The 13293-nt window shown below is 36.7% G+C and overlaps 1 protein-coding gene across 11 annotated transcripts in view; it reads left to right on the forward strand.

Moving 5' to 3' along the window:
• Positions 1-13293, forward strand: part of DLG2 (discs large MAGUK scaffold protein 2) — a 1867373-nt gene that overhangs the window by 1396350 nt on the left and 457730 nt on the right. For all 11 annotated transcript variants that reach the window (XM_058545485.1, XM_058545490.1, XM_058545494.1 and 8 more), the window contains 2 exons: positions 6627-6771; positions 9281-9419. In XM_058545485.1, the coding sequence (XP_058401468.1) occupies positions 6627-6771; positions 9281-9419 (284 nt within the window). The remainder of the gene's footprint in view (positions 1-6626; positions 6772-9280; positions 9420-13293) is intronic.

Genomic DNA, 13293 nt, shown 5'->3' on the forward strand with positions numbered 1-13293 from the left:
ACCTGCTCTATAGTTATCATATATTGGTGCCAACTACAGAGGCGTGGTTTTAAAATTCCTTTAATAGCACGCTCCATCAGTAAAACACAAAAAGTATATGTATATTTCTCTACTTTAAATTGCATACGTATATCACTGTGCTAATATATTATGCACATTTTAAAACACACGAAAAATAGAAAGATGAAGATCAATGTGATAAATATTAATAGAAGTTCAAATAGTCCTTCCTGTACCCAGTGGATTGCCCTGGGGTTCATTTCGTACTGTCCATTTTGGTGACCACGGCTATAGAGGAAGCTGGAGTCAATCAAAACGTCACTGCCACTTGCTCTCTCTCTCTGTGGAATAAAAGGTTAAGAAATGCATCAATGATTAATGAAGGAGGAAGAAATTCACACTGTTGGAGCTTTGATTGTGTCTTTTATAAGCTGATAAGACTCGGTGCTCACATTCTGTACCAGCCCTTCATCCTTATATCCCATGCCTGACACAGAGTGAGTGTCCAATAAATGTGTATTGTTAGTTGAATGACCTTCGTTCCTTGTCCTTTTCTCTCTGTCTCAACACAAATGTAAGATAAAAACTTAACACAGATTCTCATTCTTCCTATAAAATAGGGAATTTTGATTGTTTTTTCTTTGGTATGCCACATTGTTATTTTGTAACTCATTTAGCTTATTATTTCAACATTTATGAAGTGCCTACTATTTACATTGTATTAGCTCTGGGAATAAGATGAAAAAAAAATGAAAAAGATCTAATCATTGCCCTTGAGAAGGTCGTTCGTTCGGTCTTTGAGGTGGGAAGAGGCACTGCAGGAGTAAGTGGTGTACAAAGTAAGGAGGTGATCATTTTCACAGAAAGAGCCCTAAACAGGAAGAAACTATTTCCAGCAGCAGGATCAGTAAAAGTGCTATGTCTGATTATGATATTTGATTACAATTTATATACTGCTTTATATTACACGGTGTCTTTTCAGGCTCATGTTACCATTTGCTTCTAAACACAAGTAAATCAACAAATAAATCAGTATTATTCCCGTTTTACATATAAGAAAATTAATGCTCAGTAAATATGTTGTCAGACCAAAATTCATGAAACTAGGAATTGAAACCAGATCTGATTCTACATTCAAAATTACTCTCATTATACAAAATTGCCTTCATTTCTAAAAACACATAGGTTTAAAATATGACTCTTATTTCTAATAAATTTAAGTCAATTCTCTGGTCTTGAGAAATCAACTTCTTTCTTTCCCATTCCAACTTCCCATCACTCATGACATCTTGCTATGAGTATCTCATAATAAGGCCATTGCACTTAGTTTCTCTTCTTCCTTTATTTTAGTATATGTGCTGCTGAAGCGAGCACGTTCTTCCTTATTTAAAGTTTTTGTTCTTGTTCATTTAAAAAATAGAGTTAATTGGGTTCTAGCCATAACTAATGCATGCTCATTGCTGAAAAGGTGAAAAATAAGAAAATATTTATTATCCAAAGATAACCATTATTAACTTTTCCTATTTATTCCTAGTTATTAATTTTAAATTAAAATAAATCTTACTGTAACTTCAATGTTCTACAGAGATTTTAGTGTTTGGTTTATGCATATTTATTTTCATGTCATTCACATTATTACATCAGATTGGTTCCCTTTTTATTTTATCTTACAGTCTAGTGATCAATGACTTTGTCTCCTTTTTAAAAAGTTAACTTTGGAGTTTGTGAGTTTTTTACAGTGTTTCTAGAGTCTCCCATTTCCTTGCACTATGCCTTAGATAACTTTTATGTTCCTGATCACCTCCCGGTTTGTCCCCCAACATTGGTATTCCTGAATGAACATGGAACAGTCAGTATCTCGCCATCTGTACGTTGCCCATTCCTCCTCATTACCACCCTCTCCTGCCACTACACCTCCAACCTTTGTACCATCGCATATATATTTGCTTATGCTCATTTGAATTCCCACAACACTTGCCACGTTCCCTTCTTGTGAGTCTCTTTCTTCAGCTGTTTTGCCCTCTTTTGTCTGCATCATGCTCAAATTCATCGCTCCCTCTTCTATTTGCGGGATTGAGTCATCTCACCTCCAACCTCTTTTTGTTGCCCTCAGTCCTCTGTTCTATTGCACAACACAGGCTGCTCATATATCCCCTGCTGTGTAGTGCACCCCATGGAAACACTTCATTCAAATGCACATGATTTTTTTTCTGAAACCAGGCCAGTTGCTCAGTGTTCACCATTATAGGCAGATACTGGATGCAAAAGAAAAAAAAAGAAAAAAGACAATGAAACACAATGACAAGAGCAACTAGCCAATCAGTCTAATGTCCCTTCTCTCTGCGTACAATCAGCTCCAGCTCTAGGCCCTTTATCTTGAGAGTTCATAGGATAATGCACACACGTAATTAACCCAAATAAACCCACTTTCGTGAAAAACATTTTGAAGACTTCAGCACAAAAGAGCACTTTTTGGTCCAGATCCTGTACTATTCTGAATTTTTAAAAAGACCACACAGAAGCCTCATCAGCGGTACCCTAATTAAACTCATCACTTCACAGATGTTTACAGGAAAATGCTCAGAGAAAATTTTCACCAAGAATTCCTGTTTCCTGGGAACAGAGATGGGTGATGATAATAGTAATAGTAGTAAGAGCTATTAATAAATACTTTAATGTGCATGTCACTTTACACAGGTCAATACGCTTAAATCAATAACCCTTTGAGGCAATGATTATTATCATACCTATTTTACCTATGTCAAAACTGAGGGTAAGAAGATTAAATAAGTTTCTCGAGATCACACAGCCAGTAAGAGCCAGGACCAGGACTCAGATCCTGGTCTGCATAATTCAAAAGATGTTCTTTTAATCATTACATTCTGTTGCCAATATTGTACCACCTGTTCCATAACTAAAATCTGTGTAAATTTTCCAACACTTCATAGTCACCAAATAAAAACCAACTGAACCACCACTATTTTAAACTACCGTTATTCCTCCAATATACTTTCTTTTCCCACTCCTCACCTCCACTCTTTCCTCAACTTCTGCTTTCTGGTCTAAAGATTTTCCTGGTAGTCTGAGAGTCTGTTAGCAAAGTCATTCTCAGAAAATGTGCTTGAAGGTAACGTTTTCTAGATTGTTTCATTGCCCACCTTAAAAATGGCAAAAGTGCAATTTGATAAGCACTGCCCACATCTCTTTTTCACTGATAATCTCTTAAGCTGTGTGCTTTCTGTATCTGGGGAGGGAGACAACCAGCCCTTGTCAGAAACAGAGCTTTTGTGCCACTTGTGATCTAATCCAGTCCAGTTAGTTTCTAGCCTTTAGAGTCTTTATCTTTGGCTTGTCATCCCGCTTGTATTATACCAACAAATTCCTTTTCTCTTCTGTTTTTCAATATAGGTGTTTCTGGGGTCCATGGTTACAATATTCAGAGCTACCGTAGGCAATTGTTTCTTGAGAAAAAACACCCGCTTCCATACATATTTTAAACCATTGTATGTGGGCATCATTTGTAAATATTCATTATCTAGGTACAAGTGGTACTGCCCTAAAATAAGTGATTAATCAAATATATAAGAAGATTTTAAAGAGACATATATATCAAGCTACTTTCCATTTTACTGATTTATTTTTTGACTATGTCAATATATTTGGATGATCCACCACTGGATTAAGAGAGAAGTATAAAGATTACTCAGGCTTTTATAATGCTTTGGAATTTTTGTTACTTCTATATGTAAACTTGGAAGGAGACTCTGTTCTTCTAAAGGGAGAAAGAATAGATGATGTCAGCCTTAGGTTTCAGTGAGCCAACGCTCAAGGGTAGTCTCATTTTCATCTTTTCAGGAGGACTGTGATCCAGCTGATGGCTTTGCCACTTGGAGGCTGTGTGACCCTTTGTGGCAAGTTAACCTCTTTAAAGTCAGTTTTTCTCATCCGTGAAATGGGCCTAATTATTAATGTCTGCCTCATGGAGCTATAACCAAGATCAGTTATATGATTTATGTTAAAATATATACATAGTAGTATTCCATTGTGTATATAGGCCACATCTTCTTTACCCATTTGTCCCTTGATGGTACTACTCAGCCATAAGAAACGATGAAATCCAGCCATTTGTGACAACATGGATGGATGTTGAGGGTATTATGCAAGGTGAAATAAGTCAGAGGGAGAAGGTCAAATACCGTATGATCTCACTCATTAAGTAGTAGATAACAACAACAACAAAGGAACATATAGAGACAGAGATTGGATTGGTGGTTACCAGAGGGGAAGGGGGCGGGGAGGAGGTCAAAAGGGATAATTATGCACATGTGTGTGGTGATAGATTGTAATTAGTATTTGGGTGGTGAACATGAGAACATGATGTAATCCAGGCAGAAATAGAAGTATAATGATGTACACCTGAAATTTATACAATGTTATAAACCAATGTTACCTCAATAAACAAAAATAAATAAATAAATAAATAAAAACATATACATAGTACTCCCAAAATATATGGCATGTAAGTGTTAAATAAATGTTAGCTCTTATTATTATTACTATTGTTTTGTTTTTTTCTGTGTCTATTACTAAGGGCTACCATCATCAACAGTGTTTTCCACACTTGTAGTCCCTCTACATTCTCACTGTCTACATGGGTCTATTCTTCTATCCATTCATTCCATAAAAAACTCTGTCTTATTAGAATATAAGCTTCAGAGGAGCCAGGACCTTATCTATCTGGAAGAAGCCATATAGTTGAATGGTTAAGAACATGGTCTCTGGAGCCAAACTGCCTGGCTTTTAATTCTGCCTCTACCACTATTAGATCAATGACTTTGGGCCAGTTTCTTAACTTCTTGAAGATATGCTTTTCTCATCTATAAAATAAAGATAATTATAATAGCTACCTCATAGGCTATTGTGAGGTTTGATTGTGTTAATATATGTAAAATAATTTAGAATAGTGCCTGACATGCAATACAGGCTGTATGAGTCTCTGCCATAATTATGATTATCATTCTTATTGTTTATCACTATATCTCTAATATGTAGAAGAGTGACTTATAATAGGTGTGCAATGAACATTTCATCAATGAATGAACAAGGGCTAGACACTGGAAATACAAAAGGATTGAAGAGAATGCCACTTGTGTAGCAGGGAACTGTAGGAACCAGTAGAGAGGCTTACAGCTTAATGGAAAGCTCATGGTCGGCATTCATACATGTCAGTCAGGGTCAAAGGTTCAATTCCCCCCAGTTTCAGGGTCCCTAACTGGGGCTACACCACCAAGGATTCACTGGCACATGGAATTAGTATAACAACATGAGGCCAAAAAAGAAAAAAAAAAAGCAATACCGCAAGGTATTATATGACTAAGTGTTAATTGGATAGTACAGAGTAGGGATCCAATGTAAAGCTCTTGACACATTTATTTTAATTCTACATCATTTCAGCAGAAACTAACTAAAGAATCACTCCGTTAAAAAATAGCAGCCAAATAAGGATAACTTATGTATTTAAAGTACTTCCTGAATATTTTAAAACCATTTAAGAGAAGTGCTGCAGAGATCCACTGTAAAGCCACTGCCGTGAAGTGAGAAATGCAGTTGTGTCACAGGCTTTGCTGTCCAGTAAAGAAAGAGGAGTTGCTGTTAAGCCAATAGCAATAGGTACCCTTGAACTTGCTCACCTGCAAAGACCTGTGTTCCAACATTAGTACTCTTTCCTTAGAAAATAGACTTATATTAAATGACATTTTGATGGGAACAATTTTTAAAGTGAGAAAAACCAAGTTTGTTGAAGCTGTAGGAAAATGGAGGCTCTCATATAGTTGTGGCATAAAACTAAACTGGTTCATGTTTCCAGAGGGCACTTTGGGAGTAGGTATCAGAAGCCTTATAATATTCATATAGTTTGGTCCAGCAATTCCACTTGTATGATTTATCGTGAAGAAATCATCAAAGTTGTGCACAACTGTAGAAAAAGGTCTATGCAACATTATTTGTAGTAGAAAAAAATTAGAAGCAAACTAAACACGCTTTAGTAAGAGATTAGTTAAATCATTATGTTATATCCACGCAGCACAATGCTCTTTAAAAAAACAAAAGTCATGTTGTTGAAGAACATTCATGATATGGATAAATGGTCACTCTAGATTTGAAAAGCATGTTCCAAAGCAATGTATATAATATGGTCACAAATGTTTGAAGAAATATATCCAAATAGAGAGATTTAGCATGATTTCTATTTTCTTCTGTTATTTTTTTCGTTTTCTTCAATGAATATGTATTACTTTTGTAATCACAAAAACTATAGCATAATAAGAAAGACATTTGATGCCTCTTCTCCTTTTTCTACAAATAGTATTCTTATTTCCATTATAATGTATTGCTCCTCATAGAAAAAGGCAGAAGCAGCCTTGTTTTTTAACATCAACAAGTGTACCTTATCTGCTTGGCTGCTACCATTAATCCATCTGTTCTATTGAAGTATGATATAGATACTGGACTATAATCATTGCAATTTAATCTTTAAATAAAGTCATAATTCTATGTATCTTCTTGCCTGAATATTTCTCTTCACCTGCATAGATTTGGCTCTAATATTTAATTATTTCCCCTTTCAGGTAAACAATTACAGTTTAGAAGAAGTAACACATGAAGAGGCGGTAGCAATATTGAAGAACACTTCAGATGTAGTTTATCTAAAAGTTGGCAAACCCACCACCATTTATATGACTGATCCTTATGGTCCACCTGATATTACTCATTGTAAGTACCACACTCCGTGTCATCTTTGAACATCATGCCGGGTTTGCAAAACTGGGGTTCTACAAAACTTGGCAAAGTTCTCTGCTTGTACCTTTACTCTTGTTTAGCCTGTGGAAATACTGCAGAGGGATCCTGTGCTTGACTCTCTGGTTGCCTTACAGAGCCTTACCTAGTGTTTTGAAGGTGAGACACCCTGATGAGTTGACAAGTCCACAATTATGGAAAGGCTTAATGATATATGTTGTGGACAATGTAATTATAATAACATAGGAGGAACACGTCTTTAAAGGCTATTTCTCAAGCCCCTAAAGCATGATAGCTGTCATGCCATGATATTCTCTCTTCCTAGTTCAAATCTGTATTAGTAGAGTGGAAAAGAGAGGCTGGCAAAATAGACCAGAGATTGCCCTATGGTTCTTCCTGGGGGAGAAGATCTTGAACGTGAATGGTGAAATTATGATCCTCAATCACCATCATCATAGCTCTTACCATTCCCTGAATTTGTTATATTGGTAGGGAAGCCTGCGAAAATTGTCAGTCACGATGGCAGTAGAGTGAGTTGGGGGTGGGGGCTTGTAAGGCAGCAACTTACTATGAAATGCTGTGCTGGGTCCTTACAAAGTCCACTGCTAGATAAGCCATGTATTTTCTCCTCCTTTTTTTTTTTTTGGTGAGGAAGATTAGCCCTGAGCTAACATCTGTGGCCAATCCTCCTCTTTTGCTGAGGAAGACTAGCCCTGGGCTAACATCTGTGCCCTTCTTCCTCCACTTTATATGGGACGCCACCACAGCACGGCTGGACAAGCGGTGCGTTGGTGTGTGCCCAGAATCTAAACCCCGGGCTGCCGCAGCAGAGCGTGCACACTTAACCGCTGCGCCACCTGGCTGGCCCCTCTCCTCTTCTTAATAGGTTAACAAGAACCTTATCTAAGGTTCTGTTTTTGGGGACTAGGTTTAGAGACAATTCATTTTTTTGATGTGAGCTTAAGAGACCGTTTTATTGACGTCGGTAAGCTTGCTCATTCTGAAATTTTGAGAAACTGGTTGTGAGATTGGGAACTCAGAATGTCTTCAGGACCTGCCAGTAACTAGTACTATGGTCTTAAGCAAGTCATTTAACCTCTCTTAGATGTAGATGTTTCTCTTGAGAGAAATTTAAAGGTTGATTAGTTTTGTTACCTGCCCATTACATTAACTATTGCTTTCTTAATGATGATTCTAAAATGACTTGCCCCAAAATATGTCTTTTCTCAACCAGGCAGTAAGCTGAGATCAGCCTTACCTTAGGATATGAAAGACTTTTAACTTTCAAAGTTTTTCAAACTGGGTGAAATTGTAAAAATCAGCCTTGAGACTCTATGAGCCATTTCATGAAGGTCAATGTCAAAGAGAGAAAAGGGAGAAAACAAAACTTTCTGTTCAATTCAAGAAATATGTACTGAGTAGCTTCAATATGTGCAAGACATCTTGTAAGGTAATATGTGGGATACAAAGGAGATACAATCATAGCCTTCAGAGTAAGGAAGCTAATTCAGATATACAAATAGCAGCAGTATTTGGCAAAATAAGAGGGATGTATATGCCACGAAAGAGTTGAAAATAAATGTCCTTTGAGCACTCAAAAGAAGAGGATATCACCTGTCTTTGGAAGATCTGAAAATCTTTACACAGAGGGTGGCATTTGAATTTTATCTTGAAGAATGGTTGAGATTTCAATATCAGAGAGGGGGTAGGAGACAGAAATTGTAGGTAGTACGCACAGTGGGACAAAGTTACGGATGTTGGGAAGAACGTGCTTTGTTCAAGGACCATAGGATATGTGTAAGGGGGATATTGAAACGATCAATCTTGTAAGAACGGTGAAAGAGAGAGTTTATATTTAGTACAATAGTGGCTATGGAGAGCATGTAAGCAAGAGAACAGTATGATCAAAGTTGGATTTCTCAGTGTATAAAATGGATTTGAGGAGAGAGAGGGACAGGACCCCTGGATAGGAGGGGTTTTCATTCACCCAAAAAGGAGATGAATTAGGGTGGAGGAATAGAAAAGAAAGGCCAGAGTTTTTAGCCTTTCTGTGATGGGAGTACAGCATATTTTGGGATTAAAGTCTTATACAAGAACCTGCTCCTAGGAGCCTTCTGTTTTCGATGATTGGATATTAATTGTGTAAAAAGAATGTGAGCTCTGCAATTAGAAAGCTAACATTTTTGTTTCAATAGAAAATTAATCATCATTCTGAAAGTATGTGCTGGGTCTCTCCTCCAATTCTTCTCTTCACCTAATTATACTAACTGGGCTTACAGATATAACTGTTATTACAGCTTTCCAATCCTAAGGTCACTGTGTGCTTGTACATATTAAGTGCAAACAAACAGCAACTTCCCCCTCTTGGAGGACAAGAAAATCTTTGGCATGTAGCAAAGCCTTTCTATTTTTACAAAACTATAGCATGACACATTGAATCACCCACATAACAAGTTTCTTTTCTTTTCTTTTTTTCACCCCTTAGCTTATTCTCCACCGCTGGAAAACCATCTACTCTCTGGCAACAATGGCACTTTAGAATACAAAACTTCCCTGCCGCCCATCTCTCCAGGAAGGTACTCACCAATTCCAAAGCACATGCTTGTTGAAGATGATTACACCAGGTCAGATATGCTTGTTGATTAACTGAGTTTGTGATCATTACCTGGAAGAAATTGCATTTGCCTAATGTGTCAGCCATTGCTTTTGGGGCTAACTAAAGCTTCTGAGCACCACTCAAACATATTACACTCTTGTCTCCAGTGGAAATCTGCAAATATTTGTAAATGTGTATCATTGTCCTCTGTTAGAAAGCAAAATCACAAATTCTTTGTGGATAAATAGTAATATACACTTATCCATCACTTGCAAATCATGAAAACTTTCAAAATCAAATCCCATTTGAGCTTTACAGCCATACTGTAATATGAGTATTACTACTTGAAAAAAGAAGATGGTGTTGAGGTTCAAAAAGAAGACAGTAGTATACCAATATTACACATCTGATTAGTGGAAGAGTCATAACTGAAACTCTTGTCTTTTGACTCTGAATTTCATGTTCTTGCTACAAATTGCTACCCACAATTCAATAGAATTGGGGAATCAATCAACCTTCCGTCTAGTGCAATAACCACAAGCAGAAAGGAAAGGGATGAAATTAACTCCAAATGGTTTGAATTTTGTATACCCCATTAATCCCAGAAAGGAACAGGACAGGCACAGAACCATATTGATAATCCACAAAGTAAAACCAAATTTAGCTAGCCTACCTCTGAAAAAAGTCAGATCTGACAGTTTAAAGAGCAACTTAGTTTATTTAATGGTCACTGGTAAGGATTCAATAAATACTGTATGATGCATAGGGGCCGGCCTGGTGGTGTAGTGGTTAAGTTCATGCACTCCACTTCAGTGGCCTGAGGTTCACAGGTTCAGATCCCGGGCCCAGACCTACACACCGTTCATCAAGCCATGCTGTGGCGGCATCCCACATACAAAATAGAGAGGATGGGCATGGATGTTAGCTCAGGGCCAATCTTCCTCACACACACACAAAATAAAATAAATAAATAAATAAATAAATAAATAAATAAATACTGGATGACAAATAAATGAATGAATAGGCAGATGAATAATAAGAAATGTACATTTTTTTCTTTTTTATCTTTAAATGATTTTGTTCCAAAGTGATAGATGCTCATTGCATTTGGTGAAGTAATGCAAAGATGTTCAAACAACAAAAATCTCCCCCAAACTCCTTCCAGAGCAATCTGTCTTGAGGTTCCCAATGTGACGGCCTGGCTTGAAGCTTTCATACCTTCTCCATGTTCATACAAACATGTACCAATGCATACTCAGATGTAGGTGGGGCTTGATGTTATTTTTACAAAGTGAGTTCATATTTTACACATTGCTCTGCAACTTGCTTTTCCCCGTAGGAAAAACTTTTACCCAAAATGAGATTATGTATAGATATGTATGCTTTTATTTCTGAAAATGTTTGTGTGTAAAAGTGATAGAAATGGACCCTTTTGGCTGCATATTCTGCCTTTCTAACGAAGCCATTTGTCAGCCTTTCAAAAAGGTGAGGCGACTTCCTGCTGCTTGACTTTCCTCACTGGGACCCATGCATGCTTTGGTGTTTTCATTTCTTTGCTATTTGTTTTTTAAATGATTAAGCATTTTCCATTTATTTTACAATTTCAGGTTTGCTGAAGTAGCTTGTTACATCTTGAGCCAAGGAATGAAATGTTTAGATGCTGCAAATGTGCATCTGTGCTGTAAATCAAATATAAACTTCTTTCTCTGCTGAAACATCTCATTGCTATGCTCTTAATTAAAATGAGGGCTGCAGCAACGATAATATTCACGGCTCTCTAAAGAATTGGGGTAAATACAGGCCCCTTTATTCGCCAGAGCAGTGATCTATTTGCTCTCATCCTATCGCTAATATTTGATATGATTTTAATTTGAAAATGTCATTTTATCTTTCCAGGCCCCGTAGTACATTAAAGTTTATTAAACCCCCTTCATAATCCAGGTCCTTTTCTAGCTGTTTTACATACGCTATCCATTTAATCCTTCTAAAAACACAGAAAGAAGGGCTTTTATTGCCATTTTATGGAAGTAGTGAAGTTCAAAGACGTTAAGGAACTTGCTTATGGTCACATAGCTTTTAAATAGAAAACCTGGGTGCCCTACCAGCTTTAAAATCCTGCTAGGAGGAAACATTTTAATTTTCTCCTTATTTTTAAAATGAAAACCAAGTAGTATAAGACTGTGCTCATCGTAGAAACACGTGGCTAGAAAGGGACCCAAGTGAGATTTGGTAAGCTCTAAGGATGACTAGCTCAAGATTGAGAACTACTTCTACCACTGGCTAACTGTGTGACCCTGGGCAAATCATTTAACCACTGCAAGCCTCAGTTTCTTCATCTGTACAATGGAAGTAGTAATCAAATATACCTCAACAAGTTATTGTAATGATTAAATGAGATAATACATACAAAGAACTTATAACAGTGCCTGACAAATAATGAATATTAAATGAATGTTATCTGTTTACAGTAGCTATACTTTTATTATGATTCTTCATCCACCTAAGGTGTCACGTAGAATGTTTTTACAGATGGTGTACTAGGAAGAGAGTCCACTTCTTCCTACAGCAATATGTTTCAGTATTGAACTTCTTGTTTCACCTCCTCCCTTGACAATCTCACTAGTAACTCTGTGAAGAATGTTCTGAATGGCTGGTACCTGCCAAACTTGCGAAGTAAATTATATCAGTTTACAAACACACATAAACACACATACACACACACACACACACACACCCTTCCCCCTCTCTCACCATTGCTGTGTCCTCTCATAGGTACTCTGTGCTGCAGGCATTACTGTGACTCAGAGGTATTTTCTCAGAGGCAAATTTATTACCTCATTTGTAAATATTTATTGAGTACAACCTACTGGACAGTGGGCACTGCACTAGGAATGCAAAATTGTATAAGAAACAGCATCTGTAAGAACTATCAAATTGGGACAAAAAATAGATAAACCGGTGAAAGCCCCAATGCCTATTCCCTGATTATGCATAACCCCTCCGCGAAGTTTTCCACAAAGCCTAATTTATTATTGTTTTTAATCCTGAGATTGTATATCTTGGTATCAAAATGTCATTTCTTTTCTGGTAATAAATGGTAGTTACTTATTTTACTATATTCTTACCAGAAAATGAAAAGTTGACAACTTCATCTCAGGTCTCATTTTTTAAATGTAAAAGATCTATAAAATCCCAAGATGTGGGAACTACTAATAGAAACAAACAAAATTAGATCAGTTCTATGAAGCGCTCTCATGTCACCCTAGCAGAGTTCTTTAGCATCACAGGAGGCACCTAGTAAATATTTATAAATGAATCTGAGTTTTACACAAATGCTGTAGGAAAAGCCTATAGTGTTGAAGAAAGTTTTAAAGAGGAGATAAGTCTTGAATTTCAGCTTGAAAAAATGTGTAGGCATTGGTAGGAGAATCAAGAGATCAGGAAGGGCATTCATGGTAGGGGATAGTAAGTGCATGCTCAAGGAGAAATGTGAAATAGAATAAAATGAAAACAACTATTACAGTGTGAAATGGAAGACTCATAAAGGAAGATAGTACCTACCTTTAAATTATCTTTACATTCCTATCCTTTCTCTCATATGCCACCTAGTTGTATGATTAAAAATATATATAGTAGTAAAAACAAAAAGGTCACTACTATGCACCGTTAACACTAAGTGCTTTAATATGTATTATTACCATTATATTATTTATATGATATTCTTATTCTTGATTTTTAAAGATAACAAAAATGCCCAAAGAGTTTAAGTAATTGCCTAATATCATACAGCAAGTAAATATCACAATCAAAATTTGAATTCAGGTCTTGTCTGTCTCCCAAGGCCTCATCCCCCCACTCACACCCCCCATCTCATGCAGTCTCTTTCCATGGAGAAATGTTGG

This window comes from Diceros bicornis, chromosome 7 (assembly GCF_020826845.1).
Source record: "Diceros bicornis minor isolate mBicDic1 chromosome 7, mDicBic1.mat.cur, whole genome shotgun sequence".
NCBI lineage: Eukaryota > Metazoa > Chordata > Mammalia > Perissodactyla > Rhinocerotidae > Diceros > Diceros bicornis.